The sequence below is a fragment of the Pongo pygmaeus genome, chromosome 19 (genome assembly GCF_028885625.2).
Source record: "Pongo pygmaeus isolate AG05252 chromosome 19, NHGRI_mPonPyg2-v2.0_pri, whole genome shotgun sequence".
Classification (NCBI taxonomy): Eukaryota; Metazoa; Chordata; class Mammalia; order Primates; family Hominidae; genus Pongo; species Pongo pygmaeus.
The window spans coordinates 482127-500181 of NC_072392.2; the positions used below are offsets into that span (position 1 = coordinate 482127).

Here is an 18055-nt window from a genome sequence, read left to right on the forward strand (position 1 = left end):
CTGAGTAGTGTGATAAAATCTTGCACCACCCAATTCTGTCCTGACCAGGTCACGAATCATTCCTTCACCCAGTATATCCACGCTGAATACAGCACCTATTAGTCACTTAGCAGCCATCTCGGCTATTACAAACAGCTCCAAATCACAAGAGGAGTGATGCTGGCATACTGTCACAATTGTGCTATTTTATTTTTAGTTATTGTGGTTAATCTCTTACAGTGCCTAATTTGCATGCTAAAATTTATCACAGCTATGTATACACAGGAAAAAATACGGCATATATAGGGTTTGCTACTCTCTGGGTTTCAGGCATCCACTGGGGGTCTTGGAATGTATCCCCCACAGATAAGTGGGGACGACTTGTAATAATTCTCTTCTCCTCCCAAACCTTACTCTTGTTCTGATCAAAGAAATAGCTACATTGCAGCCAGGCTCCACTGAAAAGACAGAAACTCGGTGGCTGATCCTCTCCTGTGAGTCTGAGAGCTTACTGACAACTGGTCAACGTTGGCCACTCTTGAAACTTCCCCCTGCCGGCTTTTTCTTCCTCTAGCCCGCCCCTCTATTCACCTCTCTTTCACCTACGTTCAAGCCATCCATTTTAATTCTTGGGAAGCTGCAAAAATTTCATAGCATATCACATCATGTACTTGTTGAATTGACTCATCCACAAAGTTTCAAACATGTGGGCATTTAATTAAAGCTTTTGACTGATGATTTCAACAGATAAAAATGGGGAGGATTCCGTGCCATATAAACTTTGTAAGAGCATCATCGTCTGGTTAGAAGAGGTCACAGACTAGACCAGTTCAAGCTGGCCCACATAGAAGGTGGTCAAAAACCAAAGAAAAGACTCTCCAAACGTTTAGCAGAATGTTAACGAAGTGGCTGGTATTTCAGAAACTTCAAGAAGCTCAAGAAATGACCTAATTATGTCTTCAATATTTAAATCATTCCTTACCCCCAAATAATTTTTGAGTCAAAAACATTGCTTTTCAAAAGGAACTTTTCTGCTAAAAATGTCATTTAAGACACCACGAATGTGAAGTAAACACTTTCCCCTTATTTACAGATTTAGAAGCACGTCTAGCTGGGTGCAGTACTAGCTCACGCCTGTACCCAGCACTTTGGGAGGCCGAGGCGGGCGGACCATGAGGTCAGGAGTTTGAGACCAGCCTGACCAACATGGTGAAACCCCGTCTCTACTAAAAATACAAAAATTAGCCAGGCATGGTGGTGCGCACCTGTAATCTCAGCTACTCAGGAGGCTGAGGCAGGAGAATCGCTTGAACCCAGGAGGCAGAAGTTGCAGTAAGCCGAGATCACACCACTGCACTCCAGCCTGGGTGACAGCGAGACTCTGTCTCAAAAACAAAACAAAACAAAAAAGAAGCAAGAAGCACATCTAGGCTGGGCACAGGTGGCTCATGCCGATAATCTCAGCATTTTGGGAGGCCAAGGCAGGAGGATCACTTCAGGCCAGGAGTTCAAGACCAGCCTGGGCAACACAGCAAGAACCATCTCTACCAAAAATAAAAAATTAAAAATAAAAAATAGCTGTGTGTGGTGGCACATGCCTGTAGTCCTAGCTACTTCGGAGGCTAAGGTGGGAGGATCACCTTGCCCCAGGAGTTCAAGGTTACTGTGAACAATGATTGCACTCCAGCCTGAGCAACAGGGTAGGACCCTGTCCCTAAAATAATAATAATAAATACAAATTTAAAAGCGGCACATCAGTTCTGGTTAAACACAATCAAGATTAAATTTATAAAAGGAAAACCTCCTTTTGTCCATATTGCCACTCCCTTCTGAGTGTTCTTCAGAAGCTAAGGAAGCGAGTGCTGAAAGCAAACTTCTCTGCTCTTCCAGGGAAGAGGGGAACGTGGGGCCTCTTGACCTACAAAACTCAGTATTTTGGAACATCCGTAATTCCACCAAGTCTGTGCCAGTCAAATAGACTCCTTTTAGCAAACCAGCCAGCCAGGGCTGGAGAGCAAGGCTTTCATCCCTAGGAGTTGACAAGGACAGGACCCAAGAGCTCCTTGGAAAAAAAAAAGCTTCTACTTCAGTTTGCATTACAAAGTGCTGGAAAAGACAGATGGGGACATGACAGGAAAAGCAATTATTTCTTCTGGGCTTCCTTTCTGTCTGGATTCTAAGGAGATGAATACAAAATTCCATCACAGATTGAAATGCTATCTAAACATTCTTGAAAATGTGGTCTTGCTCTCTGAAATACGACCTGCTCTGCTGCGGCAACCTGTAACCTATTAATACAGGATGGGGGGAACGCCGACATTCCTGCAGACTGTCTAATTCTGGGTCTCACTCTGCAATACCGCTAGTTTGCAACAGTCCAGAACCACAGGTTGAAACGTAAATAACTAAAAGATATACATCTATTATACACAGCATGACCCAACAAAAAATGCTGATGAATCATTCACGATTTTCACATTCTTGAAATTTTAAACATCTATGACTCTTGCATTGTAAGACTTCTAGTGAGCCATTCTAAATGTAGGCTGAATCACACTGAACAAGCAGTGTTACTATTCCCAGTAGTAGCAAGTTGGGAATCTTCATGCACAAAGCAAGTTTTAAATCACTTTTAAGGAACACCCACTTGCTGATCAAAATGATGTTTTTATGATAAAACGTTTATTTATAATTAATAAATCTTAGACAGACAAAATATTCAATACAGTTGCACAAAATGTTGTGGGGGTTTTGCTGTTGCTTTTGGAGATGGGGTCTCACTCTGTCACCCGGGCTGGAGTGCAGCGGCACCATTACAGCTCACTGAAGCTTGTACCACCATACCCAGCTAATTATTTTACCTTTTTGTAGAGACGGGTATCGCTATGTTGCTGAGGCTGGTCTCAAACTCCTGGCCTCAAGTCATCCTCCCACCTAGGCATCCCAAAGTGTTGAGATTACAGGCATGAGCCACTGTGCCCGGCTCAGCTGAATAAAATGTTATTGCATGTGGCTTACGTGTAGTGAAATATAAAGATGACAAAGATACAGTAAGATACAGTTCTTACCTTCCAGGAGCTTACAAACATCAGAGGGATGAGACTTGCTCTCTAGTAAGTCAAGGGAGACCCCAAAAGCCAAATGAAAAGTACAAGAATAGGGCTGTGGGATTTATGGAGAAAGGACATCGAGGGACACTGGAATCCATTTTCTCCTCTGTAAAATAGGGGAGGGGCCCAGATGAGTTTCAGATCCTTTCCAGTTCAAAATTCTGATTCCTTGGTGTATTCAGATAAGGTCAATGGAAAACATCATCAAGAAACTAGTATCTGAGCTGGTCCTTGGCTGGGTAAGATTGGGAAATGAGGCGGCTGAAAGAAATAGGATGAAAAGCATTTCAAGCACAGAAGAGTCTGTAAGCACAGGTCCAGAAAGCACAGGCATGCTCGTAGAGCACAAAGTCTTCAGTGTAGACAGAACACAACAGGAGGCAAAACTGGAAATGGAGACCAGAATTTTGAATGCCAAGCAAAGGAATTTGGATTTTTTTTTTTTTTTTTGAAACAGGGTCTCACTGTTTCCCAGGCTGGAGTGCAGTGGCACGATGATGGCTTACTGCAGCCTCGAACTTCCTGGCTCAGCTGATCTTCCTGTCTCAGCCTCCTCAGTAGCTGAGACTACAGGCACAGGCCACCACCATGCCCAGCTAATTTTCTATTTTTTGAAGATGCGGGATTTTGTCATGTTGCCCAGGCTGGCCTTGAACTCCTAGGCTCAAGTGATCTCCCCGCCTCAGCCTCCCAAAGTGTTGGGATTGCAGGTGTGGGCCACCATGCCTGGCCTTGGATTTCATTTGGTGGCCAGAGCTGATACGGTGTCTGAAGAGGTAGACAATACGATCAAACACAGATTAGGACAGCTAAGCAGCAGAATGCAGCTGGAGTGCTTGAGGCTGCCCTGTCCCTCTGTAGGACCCCTATGAAGGTCCCATTTACATGGGCCTCATCTGCCAAAGAAGCCATGCTTCATGAAATATACCTCAACAGACAAAACGAGGTAATGAGGGCTAAAAACCATACAGGAGTCCAGAAAACAGGAACAGTTTTAGGAACCTAATGTGTCTACACACAAATTCTGATGATGACAAGAAGGCCAACTACTCACAAACAGGCCAAAGGAAACTGGCTATCAAATGGAAAGTGACTATAAAGTGGAAAAATGGAAAAAGAAAGTGATATAAAGTAGTAAAAATAGACAGATGGGAAAACTACAGACGTAAAAGAAAGAGACTCCTAACATCTGTAAGCAACTAGCAGAGGAAACAGAAATATCAGAGATCTGGAAATTTCAGCGTAGGACTATACACTCCTCCCACTCCAAATCTGGGCAGCAGGATGAACATTTTTAGAAATTAGCTGTCCTAAAAAATGTCAAAGAGGAGAAATCACAGCATTGAAGCAATTGCAAAGAAGCAGTCCTGACCTGAGTTAGTGCTGATAAGGGAGGACAGGACATGGCAAGAGAGGATGGCTAGAAAGGCAAGCTCAGCATTTCTATTACGACAGCCATTCTGAAATACGATGCCTCAACAGAAGAACAGAATCAAATAAAAAGGGAAATGGTTCACAGATAACATCTGGCCCCTCAATTATTAAAGAGTATCTCCTCCCTACACACTTTTCCCTTCATTCCCTCCAACAGCCTCCTTAACTAGATCCAGTAAGACTTACTTCATTCCCTCCAATGGCCTCCTTAACTAGATCCAATAAGACTTATAAAACTTTTTTTTTTTTTTTTTTTTGAGACAGTTTCACCCCTGTCATCCAGGCTGGAGTGCAGTGGTGCGATCTCGCCTCACTGCAACCTGTGGCTCCTGGGTTCAAGTGACTCTCATGCCTCAGCCTCCTGAGTAGCTGGGATTGCAGGAACGCACCACCACACCCAGCTAATTTTTGTATTTTTAATAGAGACAGGTTTCGCCATGTTGCCCAGGCTGATCTCAAACTCCTGGCCTCAAGTGATCCACCCACCTCAGCCTCCCAAAGTGCTGGGATTACAGGAGTGAGCCGCTGTGCCCGGCCAACTTGAAAAATTTTTAAATGAATCTTGAGTCACCTGCCTGCTGGCAAAGCGAGGTACAAGGAAATGATAACTATGTCAGGTTACTATCTTTTACAGCCACAAAACTAATATCAAAACCCCAACAACTCAGCTGACGAATGCAGCAACCTCATTTAGCCACAGCCCACGAAATAAAAGAGGGCACAGGAGATGCCCGACACGAAGGAGAAAGACAAGGAAGCCCCAGTGTTCTCATCTGGCCTCGGGTGAGCGGTGCCACAGTACACGGTCCTGGTCCAAGGGGCACTGAGGGACAGCACGTGGCTGCTCCGGGCGCCTGCCCTGCCCTGTCCTGCCATGTATGAAACGGATCAATCGGAAAGTGCTCTGCAAGAAGGCACAGCGATGTTTTGGTCGTCTGGTTGCCGGGAGAAACTAGGGGAGCATAGGTAATATGGAGGAATAAGTTACTTACTTGCCGTCCATCCTGCCCCACGTTCGTCTGACCTCTTACAACGGTTCGAATATTGTCATCCAGTCTCCTAGCAAAACAGTTCAAGGATACAGTCATTCAAATAATCTTTATTCTAGGTTGACCAAAAGAAAAAAATAAAAAAGTAATTTATCCATCAACTTCTGCAGACTGCACCTAACTGTCCAGAAAACCAAACATGTGTCAGTGGTATCAGGAAGGAGGAGGGCAGCAACAGCCGTGCGGGAAGTCAAGCCCAGCGCAGACTGATGCATCGCCTTGTTGTTAAAAATGGCTATTTTCACTTAATAGTTAGAGCTATCTGAAAGGACTGATAAAACTTGAAGGATTTTTCATGGAGTAAATCAGGAATGACAAAGTTCCTGAGCCTTTACATGAACACGCCAGATAACTCAAATTACCTCACACACAATCCCTTTCTCAGTCCCCTTATGAGGCAGAAAGAGCCAGAGTGATAGACAGAATCAGTGCTTCCCACTCCGGGCCCTGACCATGCAATCTATGCCTGAGGCAGATCTACGGCTTCCAGCTCCTCTGCTCCCATGGTTCACAATGTCTAATCACGGGCCACCACCCGACCCACCAGCAGATCTGACATTGTCAGCTGTTACGTGACCAAGGGATACACATAGAAGCCCATCTTCATGTCTAAGCCTTGGGAATACAAAAACAGGTAAATCCACAAAAACAGGGAAATAAAGCCATTAAAAAGCTAGTTGAAGGACAGACAGAATGGCTCACACCTATAATCCCAGCACTTTGGGAGGCCAAGGCGGGCAGATCACTTGAGGCCAGGAGTTCAAGACCAGCCTGGCCAACACAGTGAAACCCTGTCTCTACTAAAAACACAAAAATTAGCTGGGCATGGTGGTGCATGCCTATAATTCCAGTTACTTGGGTGGCTGAGGCTCAAGAATTGCTTGAACCTGGGAGGCGGAGATTACAGTGAGCCGAGATCACACCACTGCACTCTAGCCTGGGTAACAGAGCCAGACTCCATCTCAAAAAAAAAAAAAAAAAAAACTAGTAGATGTGGGAGACCAAGGCAGGCAGATTGCTCGAGCTCAGGAGTTCGAGACCAGCCTAGCCAACAAGGCGAAAGCCCATCTCTACAAAAAATATAAACATTAGCAAAGCGTGGTGGTGCGCAACTGTAGTCCCAGCTACTCGGGAGGCTGAGGTGGGAGGATCACTTGAGCCCAGGAGTTCGAGGCTGCAGTGAGCTGTAACTGCACCACTGCGCTCCAGCCTAGGACACAGAGTAAGACCTTGTTTCGAAAAAAAAAACCAGAAAAAAAGAAAAAAAAATCTATCAGAAAAGCTTTTGCCTCCTTCTATAATTACAAAACATGTTTTGAGTACACTCTATCACAGCTTCCTTCCTTTTGTATGAATAATTGAAGACTGGCCAAAGAACTGAGTTCCTTGCCACAAAGTTCATATGGATAAAATAATTATATGGCCAGGTGTGGTGGCTCAAGCCTGTAATCCCAGCACTTTGGGAGGCCAAGGCAGGTGGATCACTTGAGGTCAGGAGTTCGAGACCAGCCTGACCAACATGGTGAAACTCCATCTCTACTAAAAATACAAAATTTGCCAGGCGTGGTGGCTTACGCCTGTAATCCCAGCTACTTGGGAGGCTAAGGCAGGAGAATCACTTGAACCCAGGAGGTGGAGGTTGCAGTGAGCCAAGATCACACCATTGCACTCCAGCCTGGGCAATGAGCAAAAATCCATCTCGAAAATAAATAAATAAATAAATAATAAAAATTAACAAAGGAATTATATTACCATCTACGGCAAACTTGAGATTTCGGTGCTCTCACAGAAAAATGTGATCCAAAATGTGATTAACTAAATTAACAACATGCTTTTCATTAATTATGAACAATCACACAGCTTTACTTACCTTATTTTCAGCCTAATTTTGTTCACGACTTCGTCTATGTTCGCCAGAGACTACAATAAAGAAGGAAGAGTGCCCAGCTGTTAGTCCACTTCCTGGAATTCCTCTTTCACAGGAAAATGAGGTGCTATAATAGCTACTTATGAAATCTCAAAAAATTTAATCACATGGTATGAGTTTTGCTTTACAAAAAAAAAAAAGTAAGGCAGTAGTCGGAAGCTACTGCCAAATCTAGTCCAGCCCCTGTTTTTTGTAAATAAAGTTTCATTGGAACACATCCATGCCCATTCACTTACATATTGCCTAAGGCTGCTCTTAAGCTACAATGGCAGTTAGGTAGTTGTGAAAGACATTGTATAGCCACAAAGCCTAAAATATTTAGTATCTGGACCTTTATAGAAAAGTTTGCTGACCCATGGTATACGTGATTGTGACAAATTCATGTAACAAAATACAGCAACGAAAATGAATGAATGCACAACACCATGGATAAACATTACTAACGGAATGGGGCACAAAAAAAGCCAGACACAAGGGGACATAGGATACGATTTAACTAACATAATTCTCCTGTTGCAAACTAGGACAGTGTTATCTCTGGGGGAAGGTAGTGACAGTGAACAGGCAAGGAAATGCCTTCTGAAGATTTTTTTAAATGTTTTATTTCTTGATCTGGGTGGCAGTTACATGGCTATGTTTATTTTGTGAAACTTCATCAAGTTGTACCCTTAAGATTTGTGTACTCCTCTGTATTATGTTATACTTCAATAAATACACAAATTTATTTTTTATTATATAGATCCATTAGAAAAAAGTCTGGAAGGATAGATAGGAGTAATTGTAATCTATTAGTAGTTGCAGCATTAGTAGCTATAATCTATCAACTACGTATTGCAATATGAAAAGAAGGGATTTCAAATTTTTCTTCTTGGGCCAGGTGCAGTGGCTCACGCCTGTAATCCCAGCACTTCGGGAGGCCAAGGCAGGCGGATCATCTGAGGTCAGGAGTTTGAGACCAGCCTGACCGTCATGGCAAAACCCCATCTCTACTAAAAATACAAAAAAAAAATTAGCCAGGCGTGGTGGTGGGCGCCTGTTATCCCAACTACTCAAGAGGCTGAGGCAGGAGAATCGCTTGAACCTGGGAGGCAGAGGTTGCAGTGAGCTGAGAATGCACCATTGCACTCCAGCCTGGGCAACAAGAGCAAAACTCTATCTCAAAAAAAAAAAAATTCTTCTTTTTGTCTGTATTTTATAATTATTGACTATGCACTACTACTGTGATTATAATAAAGCTTAGTATAACAACAATTAAAACAAAGGGATCACTTCTGACCTTAGAGATGAGAAAATGTGAGGAAATGGTGCCCCCTAATGGACAAGAGGAGGTACAATTTTATAGAACTATTTTAATTCAAGTTTTCAAAATACAATTTAATAAATCCTCTTCCTCTCTCCCTTAACAAACATTTTATCTCAGAAGGAATTAGGGATATTATACGAAATATGCTTATAAATTGCTTCTGGCTACCACTGATGGGAGGAGGAGGCCAGGTGCCTTCCAGGAGCAGGTCTGGTAAGAGAAACGGGCCATGAGTGTTTGAGATGTCAGACTGGGTTGTCACAGCTCATCTTACTGTTCTGACCAAGCCAACAGTTACTCAGAATTTTCAGAAATCCAAGAACAGCTTGAGGTAAAAATGAATCTCAGGCTGGGCGTGATGGCTCATGCCTGTAGTCCCAGCACTTTGGGAGGCTAAGGTGGGAGGATCACTTAAATCCAGGAATTCAAGACCAGCCCAGACAATACAGTGAGATCCCATCTCTCCAAAAAATAAAAAAAAGTTAGGCAGGCATGGTGGCATGTGCTTGCAGTCCCAGGTACTCAGGAGGCTGAGGTGGGAGGATCACTTGAGCCCAGAAGGTCGAGGCTGCAGTGAGCCATGTTCACACCACTGTACTCCAGCCTGGGCTAAACAGCCCTGTCTCAAAGAAAAAGAAAAAAAAAAAAAGATGAATCTCAGAAAAATTACTTTAATTTATATACAATTATATATATATACATATATTTTTGTGTGTGATGGAGACTAGCTCTGTCACCAGGCTGGAGTGCAGTGGCGCGATCTTGGCTCACTGCAACCTCTGACTCCCTGGTTCAAGCGATTCTCCTGCCTCAGCCTCCAGAGTAGCTGGGATTACAGGCGCCTGCCACCACGCCCAGCTAATTTTTGTATTTTTAGTAGAGACGGGGTTTTACCATGCTGGCCAGGATGGTCTCGATCTCCTGACCTCGTGATCTGCCCGCCTTGGCCTCCCAAAGTGCTGGGATTACAGGTATGAGCCACCGCACCTGGCCAAGAGGAAAATACTTCTAATTTCATTTTATGATAGCAAGTATTTTTATAATACCAAATAGCCTGCCTTTAAGATGGCGGCTCACTCTGTCACCAAGGCTGGAGTGCAGTGGTGCAATCATAGCTCACTGTAACCTCAAACTCCTGGGCTCAAGCGATCCTCCCACCCCAGCCTCCTGAGTGGCTAGGAACAAAAAGGTACATGCACTGAGCCTGACTAATTTTATTATTTTGTTATAGACACAGGGTCTTGCTATGTTGCCCAAGCTGATCTTGAATTCCTGGCTTCAAGCAATGCTCCCGCTTTGGCCTCCCAAAGCACTGGGATTACAGGCATGAGGCAGCACACCTGGCCCTACAACATCATTTTTATAATATAATGAATGTAGTTTTTAAAAAGAACAGAGGCCGGGTGTGGAGGCTTATGTCTGTCCTTTGGGAGGCTTTGGTGGGTGGACTGCTTGAGCCCAAGAGTTAGAGACCAACCTGGGAAACATGGTGAAACTCCGTCTCTACAAAAAATAGAAAAATCAGCTGGGTGTGGTAGCACACGCCTGTAGTACAATCTACTTATTAGACTGAGGAGAGAAGACTGATTGAGCCTGTGAGTTCCAGGGCACAGTGAGCTGTGATGGAGCCACTGCACTGCAGCCTGGACGATGGGTGAGAATCTCTAAAAGAAAAAATAAATAAAAATAAAAATAGGCCGGGCGCAGTGGCTCACGCCTGTAATCCCAGCACTTTGGGAGGCCGAGGTGGGCGGATCACAAGGTCAGGAGTTCGAGACCAGCCAGGCCAATATGGTGAAACCCCGTCTCTACTAAATATACAAAAAAAAAAAATTAGCCAGGTGTGGTGGCAGGTGCCTGTAATCCCAGCTACTCGGGAGGCTGAGGCAGGAGAACTGCTTGAACCCAGGAGGCAGAGGGTGTGGTGAGCTGAGATCGCGCCACTGCACTCCAGCCTGGATAACAGAGGGTGACTCTGTCTCTAAATAAATAAATAAAAGAGAAGAGAAAGAAATATCCTAAAGTTACACTATTTGATAGTTAGGTGGCCCTTGGGTGACTGTTTTCCCTTCATTTCCAGGCTTTCTGCTCGGGGGGAAAGGGAAAGGCTGCTAGCATTTAATGTGGGTCTCCTAGGCAACAATTGTAGGCACTTCACAGAAATTATTTCCCTTAATCCCCTCTGCCATGCGAGGCACACTTTTCTCCTCTTCAATGTTAAGATTGGGAAATATGGAGGCCGGGCGTGGTGGCTCATGCCTATAATCCCAACACTTTGGGAGGCCGAGGTAGGTGGGTTGCCTAAGCTCAGCAGTTCAAGACCAGTCTGGGCAACCTAGCAAAACCCTGTCTCTACCAAAAATACAAAAAAATACCTGGGCGTGCTGGTGCATGCCTGTGGGCCCAGCTACTCAGGAGGCTGAGGTGGGAGGATCGCGTGAGCCTGGGAGGCAGAGGTTGCAGTGAGCCGAGATCATACCACTGCATTCCACCTAGGTGACAGAGTGGGAACCCACCTCAAACAAAAAACAGATCGGAAACGTGCTCTGCAGGACACGGGCTTTGCCTAAAGCTCAGAGATCCTCTTTCTTACTCTATCGTCTACCTCTAACGCGATGGTTCTTGACCGAATTTTCCTGCACCCCAAGACACCGGACAGCTACGACACACCCACTCCCACCAGCTCAGTGTCTGGCTATGGCAGTGCTCCTCACCAGGGTTGAGGGCCTCTCCTGGAGTTGCGGAAAAGCCCTATGGGAATCCACATTGGCTGGGCAGAGGGGTTTATCCTGCTTTGAGAATCACTCACCTCGTTTAGTCATAATGTGGTTGTACAGTTTTGTTTACTTTTTAAATGTTTTAGTTATTGAAAAATATTTCCTGATTATAATGGTCATTCTTGACAATTACAGAAAATACGTAGTCATCCGCACACCCAGGAGAGTATGACCACAATCAGAATTTTTGCGTATTGCCTTCTACTATGAAACTCTATAGCTATACAAAAATAAACTGGGATGATAAGCATTTTGGCATCTTTTTTATTTTATTTTATTTTTTTTAAGGCAGGATCTCATTCTGTCACCCAGGCTGGAGTGCAGTGGCACAATCTCAGCTGACTGCAACTTCCACCTCTCAGGCTCAAGCGATCCTCCTGCCTCAGCAATCCACCCGCCTTGGTCTCCCAAAGTGCTGGGATTAGAGAATACAGCCAAGAGCCGGATCTTGGGTTTTTTTTTTCTCTTAACAATACAGATCCAGAGCATTTTTGGGGTCACCAGAAACTCTTCTAGAAACATCCCCATATAACTCTTTTCTCAAAGTTCCTAATTATGTTAGTTTTGTATTAGTTTTCCATAAATTTCATTTAGTTTCCTCTAATCAAACTTTCAAATGATTATCTTCAGTTTACTATTAGGAGGTTAAAAAGATTTTCTAGACCACTGTCACCAAACTTGGCTACTATTTAAAGCCCCATAGGCACTCTGTTGCATGGAAAATCCCAAGCTCCTCTCAGACCTGGCCGGGTGAAATAGAAAGAGGCATCCATTCCGGGCCACTCAACAGGCTCCAACCACACACACACAAGTACTTCCACTCAACAGCAATATATTCTCACCCTCCTCCTCACAGTAACACTAAATTCACTCTTGAAATACTGAAATCTACTTTAAACAATCTAAACTCATAATTTACAAGTGTTTACTGTAGGTCCATGAGGTATACAGATGGTTTTTGCCCAGTATCTGACAATAGTTAAATTTCAAGCTATGCCACTACTTTCTACTACCTTTTCATTAAGATCCATGGGAATCTGGCTTGGTAGACGACCTGCTAAGTGAAACTCTGAGACTAGAGAAGTAAAGATAACCCTGTGTCATAAATTTTCTGAGTTACTCTAAGAAACGTGACTATACATTATCATATACCTGGGGCATAATTAGACAAGACACAGAACTGAATCTGCGGAACAACAAAAATCTTGAGTTTTCAGTAGTTTAAAAAAAAAATACAGCACATACACAAACACCACAAGAGGTGAGAACCTGGTGGTTTCCTACAAAATTTTCAAATCTAACAGTTCTTTTTGTTTTGGTGAATCAGCAATTACTATCTTTATCCTAGCTATTCACAAATGTCTATCTCCAGCTAATTCCTAAAATTCCCCTTTCATACAAAATGATGAGCTATAAAGGCTTTTTGTGAAATCTCAAAAAAGACAATCACACAGTATATCATCTTTTAAACTTTATTTTAAAAATCAGTATATCCATTAAAAAAAGTTTGGAAAGATCTGCCAAAATATTCACAACGATGGGGATCATAAGCTCCGTGCTCAAATACCCAACTACTCATTTCCACTTGGATGACCTGAGTATGTTCAAACTTGGACTCACCCTTACACCCCACTCCAGCCCTACCTGCCACTGACGCCTGCTCTTTCTCCTTACGCTCAGTAACTGGGTAAACTGGAAAGCTGCCAATGCCTACCCAGTCAAACAGATCTGGCTACCTAGAAACCAGTTCAAAATCCTTAACTTAGGGCCAGGCACAGTGGCTCAAATCTGTAATCCCAGCACTTGGAGAGGCTAAGGCAGGAGGGTGGCTTGAGGCCAGCAGTTCCAGACCAGTCTGGGCAACACAGCAAGGCCCAGTCTGTAAAAAAAAAATTAAAAATCAGCTGGGGCTGGGCGTGGTGGCTCACGCCTGTAATCCCAACACTTTGGGGGGCCAGGGCAGATGGATCATGAGGTCAGGAGATCGAGACCATCCTGGCCAACATGGTGAAACCCCATCTCTACTAAAAATACAGAAATTAGCTGGGCGTGGTGGCGCGTGCCTATAATCTCAGCTACTCGGGAGGCTAAGACAGGGGAATCGCTTGAACCAGGGAGTCGGAGGTTGCGGTGAGCCGAGATGGCGCCACCCCACCCCAACCTGGTGACAAAGCAAGACTCCATCTCAAAATAATAATAATAATAATAATAATAATAATAATAATAATACTCAGCTGGGTGTGGTGGCACACACCTGTAGTGCTAGCTACTGAGGGGCTGGAGTCCAGGAATTTGAGGTTGCAGTAAGCTATGATTGTGCCACTGCACTCCAGCCTGGGCAAGAGAGTGAGACCCCTCTCAAAAAAAAAATTATTAACTTGGTGTGTAGTATTCAGCTAAAACACCATTTCCTCAAGGGAGTAAGCCTTTTCAACCCATCTTGATCAAGTAAGGCCCTGGGTTCTGCTGTCACTGTATTTGGCATGCTTCCTTCAGGGCTATGCTATCACATTTAAGCTGAGTGTTCTTTATCTTTCTGTGCCTCGTGATTCTCACTCTAAAATAAGAAGGATAACAAAGTGGAGAGTTTATCACTGTTTAGTGCCTAGAGTGGTGTCAGGTACACAGGAAGTATCTAATAAAGATTACTATTACAGTTGTAGTAAAGGTTATATAAGAGTAAGTGGCAAATAATATTTAAAAATTATACAAGTAAGTCAGGCCAAGCGCAGTGGCTCATGCCTGTAATCCCAGCACTTTGGGAGGCCGAGGTGGGCGGATCACAAGGTCAAGAGATTGAGACCATCCTGGACAACATGGTGAAACCCTGTCTCTACTAAAAATACAAAAATTAGCCAGGCTTGGTGGCACGTGCCTATAATCTCAGCTACTCAGGAGGCTGAGGCAGGAGAATCGCTTGAACCCGGGAGTTGGAGGTTGCAGTGAGCCGGGATTGTGCCACTGCATTCCATCCTGGCAACAGAGCAAGACTCAGTCTTAAAAAAAAAAAATTATACAAGCAAGTCATTGTAACATCATAATTTACCTATAATCTGTTACTGTGTGATTAAGATAGACTATGGAGTCTTTGTTGGTAGACTATATCTGTCTTGCTCACTTCTCTACCCCAAATTTCTTATAAAGCTAGGTAGAGTGGGTGTTTTTTTAACTGAATAAATGAATGAGTGAATTTTGGATTCTCCATGACCCTCTACCTTCATGCCCTCAGGTACCAAACTGCACAACTTTGGTCCCCTCAATAGCTCTCAGGTCTGGTTCTCTCTATCCCACAGCTTTCCTCGGGCTCTCGCCATCTCTTTCCAGTGATCTACTGCGTGTGTCTCCTGCCTGCAGTCTCCCCCCCACCTCCATCCCTTGCTCATCCTCCACATGGCTGCCAGACGGAATTTTAAAAATGTGAATGTGCTCCAGTCATTATCCTGTCAAAAGTCCTTCAATGAATACCCACTGCCTACAGCAGCAGCCTCCAGAGCAGGGTGCGAACATCCCCAAGGGGTCTGCCACACTATCCCTTGGGGTGTGAGGAGCAAACACTGAAGCCTCTATGTTTATTTTTTATTTAATAGCAAATACTACTGAAGCCTAATTTATTTAAAATTGGTACTAACATATGTATATAATATTTTGGGGATACAGGCTTAAAAATTATCCAAGTGAAAATCAGCTCTGTGGGTCGGGCGCAGTGGCTCACGCCTGTCATCCCAGCACTTTGGGAGGCCGAGGCGAGCGGATCACCTGAGGTCAGGAGTTTGAGACCAGCCTGGCCAACATGGGGAAACCCCGTCTCTACTAAAAATACAAAAATTAGCTGCGTGGTGGCAGGCCCCTGTAATCCCAGCCGCTCAGGACGCTGAGACAGGAGAATCACTTGAACCCAGGAGGCAGAGGTTGCAGTGAGCCGAGATCATGCCATTGCACTCCAGCCTGGGGGACAAGAACGAGACTTTGTCTCAAAAAAAAAAAAAAAAAAAGAAAATCAGTTGTGTGAAAAATATTTGGGCCAGGTGCAGTGGCTCATGCCTATAATCCCAACATTTTGGGAGGCCGAGGCGGGAGGATCACATTAGCTCAAGAGTTCGAGACCAGCCTGGGCTTCGTAGTGAGATCTCGTCTCTACTAAAAAAAATTTTAAAAATTAGCTGTGTGTGGTGGCATGCGCCTGTAGTCCCAGCTACTCAGAAGGCCGATGCAGTGGGAGTGCTAGAGCTCGGGAGTTCAAAGTTACTATGATTGTGCCACTGCACTCCAGCCTCGGCAACAGAGTAAAACTCTGTTTCCAAAAAAAAAAAAAAAAAAGGAAGAAAGAAAAAAAGCATTTCACTGAGAGGCATGTGGTCTCCAAAAAAACTGGCAACGATAAGCCTAGAGGACAGAGATCCTCCAGGATCCTTGCTCTCCCTCCTCAGCCTCATCTCCTGTGAGTCTCTGTTCACTGTGCACATCTTGTGTCTCCCGTTTCTGTGCCTTGGTCCTATGTTTAGAAGGGCCTTCTGTAGGGTCCAGCCCTACGGGGCCTTGTGGGCTTTCTCTTCATGTGTGGAGACGAGAGATTGTAGAAAGACACGAAACTAAGTAGGAAAGACAGCTGGGCCTGGGGGACCACTACCACCAATGCACAGAGTCCAGTAGTGGCCTCAAATGCCTGGACGCACTGCTATTTATTGTATACAAGGCAAGGAGGCAGGGTAAGGAGTGTGGGTCATCTCAAATGATTGACAAGGTCAAGCAAGTCACGTGTCCACGTGACAGGAGGCCCTTCCCTTTGTGGTAGCCGAAGCAGAGAGGGAGGACAGCAGACGTCAGCATTTTTTCTTTGCACTTATCAGAAAGATCAAAGACTTTAATACTTTCACTAATTCTGCTACTGCTATCTTCTAAGAACTTAAAAGGAGGAGCCAGGTGTACAGGTGGAACATGAAAGTGGACCAGGAGCGTGACCACTGAAGCACAGCAGCACAGGGAGATGCTGAAGCCTCCGGATGACTGTGGGCAGGCCTGGGGAATGTCAGGCCCCCAACAAGAGCTGGTGGAGCAGAGTGTTCTCTACCTCCCCCAGGGAAAGGGAGACTCCCTTTCACAGTCCGCTAAGTAACGGGTGCCTTCCCAGGCACCGGCGCTACCGCTAGACCAAGGTGCCTTCAAGCGGCCTTTATCCAGGCATGACAGAGGTTCTCACTGTTGTCTTCTGATCACTTCTCACAATGTTCCTTCAGCTCCTGACTGTGTATGGCCTTGTTTTTCCTTGGTTATAATAATGAAACAAAGATTAATACTAAAGACTAATGATTGATAATATCCATATACAATCATCTCTATATCCTATTTCTATTATAACTTTACTTATTTAACTATTTTCTTTATTATATTGGAACAGGTTGTGCCTTCAGTCTCTTGCCTCGGCACCTGGGTTTCTTTCCGCCCACACCTTCCTTCCCTCATCATCCTGGAAGAGATACCTGGCTGCTGGCTCTGTCTAGAATACTGTTCTGCCAGACTGCTGCAAGCTTGACTCCTTCTTGTCCATCAGGTCTCAGCTTAGAGGAAACCACCTCACAGAGAGCTTCCAGTTGAGCTCCTTTATTTAAAGGACCCCCTGCCCATGCATCACGCTCTGTCACGGAACCTGCTTGGTATCACAGCCACCATGTTTGATCAACTCTAGTGTATTTGTTGGTTTATTTCTTGTCTTCCTCCCTACACTAGACTCCATGAGACCAAGACCAGATCTGTCACGTTTACATTTCTCCCTAGTTTCTAAAAATAGTACCTGACACTTAGTAGACATTTAATAAATGACTGCTAAGTTTTACTAAATGAATACATGAATGAATCCCTCAAGCTCGGCAGACAGGCTACCTCCTCTCTGAAGCTGTGATTTTCCTTGGAAGAACTGGTCTTTGTTTCCTTACCGCACTGTCCCACTGTCACTGATGGCATTCGCCACAGTCTCCCACCACTTGATCCTGCACACCTCAAGGGCATGGACTGGACCTTATTCATCTCTGCACCCCCAGCACCTAGCACAGTGACTGACAACACATGACAGGCACCTACTGAACAACTGCTGACTGAAAAAATGGAAACGAAGCGGGACTCTCGCTGCCCTTCTCCCAACTCTGCTGCTTCCAGTTCTGGTCTGCTTCTCACCCAAACACCCAAAAACCAATTTTGTAAGAAAATCCATCTCCACAGGAAAATCACTGGACAAAAAATAATAAAACATAAAGTCTAAAAATCTGTATCTTGAGGCTGGGCGCGGTGGCTCACGCCTGTAATCCCAGCACTTTGGGAGGCCAAGGCAGGCAGATCATGAGGTCAGGAGTTTGAGACCAGCCTGGCCAACACGGTGAAACCCCGTCTCTACTAAAATCACAAAAATTAGCCAGGCGTGATGGTGGGTACCTATAGTGCCAGCTACTCAGGAGGCTGAGACAGAAGAATCGCCTGAACCCGGG

At 44.6% G+C, this 18055-nt stretch overlaps 1 protein-coding gene across 4 annotated transcripts in view; it reads right to left on the reverse strand.

Annotated features, from left to right (window-relative positions):
* Positions 1-18055, reverse strand: part of VPS53 (VPS53 subunit of GARP complex) — a 182179-nt gene that overhangs the window by 159333 nt on the left and 4791 nt on the right. For 3 of the 4 annotated variants that reach the window (XM_063655698.1, XM_063655697.1, XM_063655700.1), the window contains exons 3-4: positions 7443-7492; positions 5516-5582 (exon numbers count right to left, since the gene is read on the reverse strand). In XM_063655698.1, coding sequence (XP_063511768.1) covers positions 5516-5582; positions 7443-7492 — 117 coding nt within the window. Of the gene's footprint in view, positions 1-3047; positions 3148-5515; positions 5583-7442; positions 7493-18055 lie in introns of those variants that run through there. The other variant, XM_063655699.1, reaches the window with a different exon arrangement.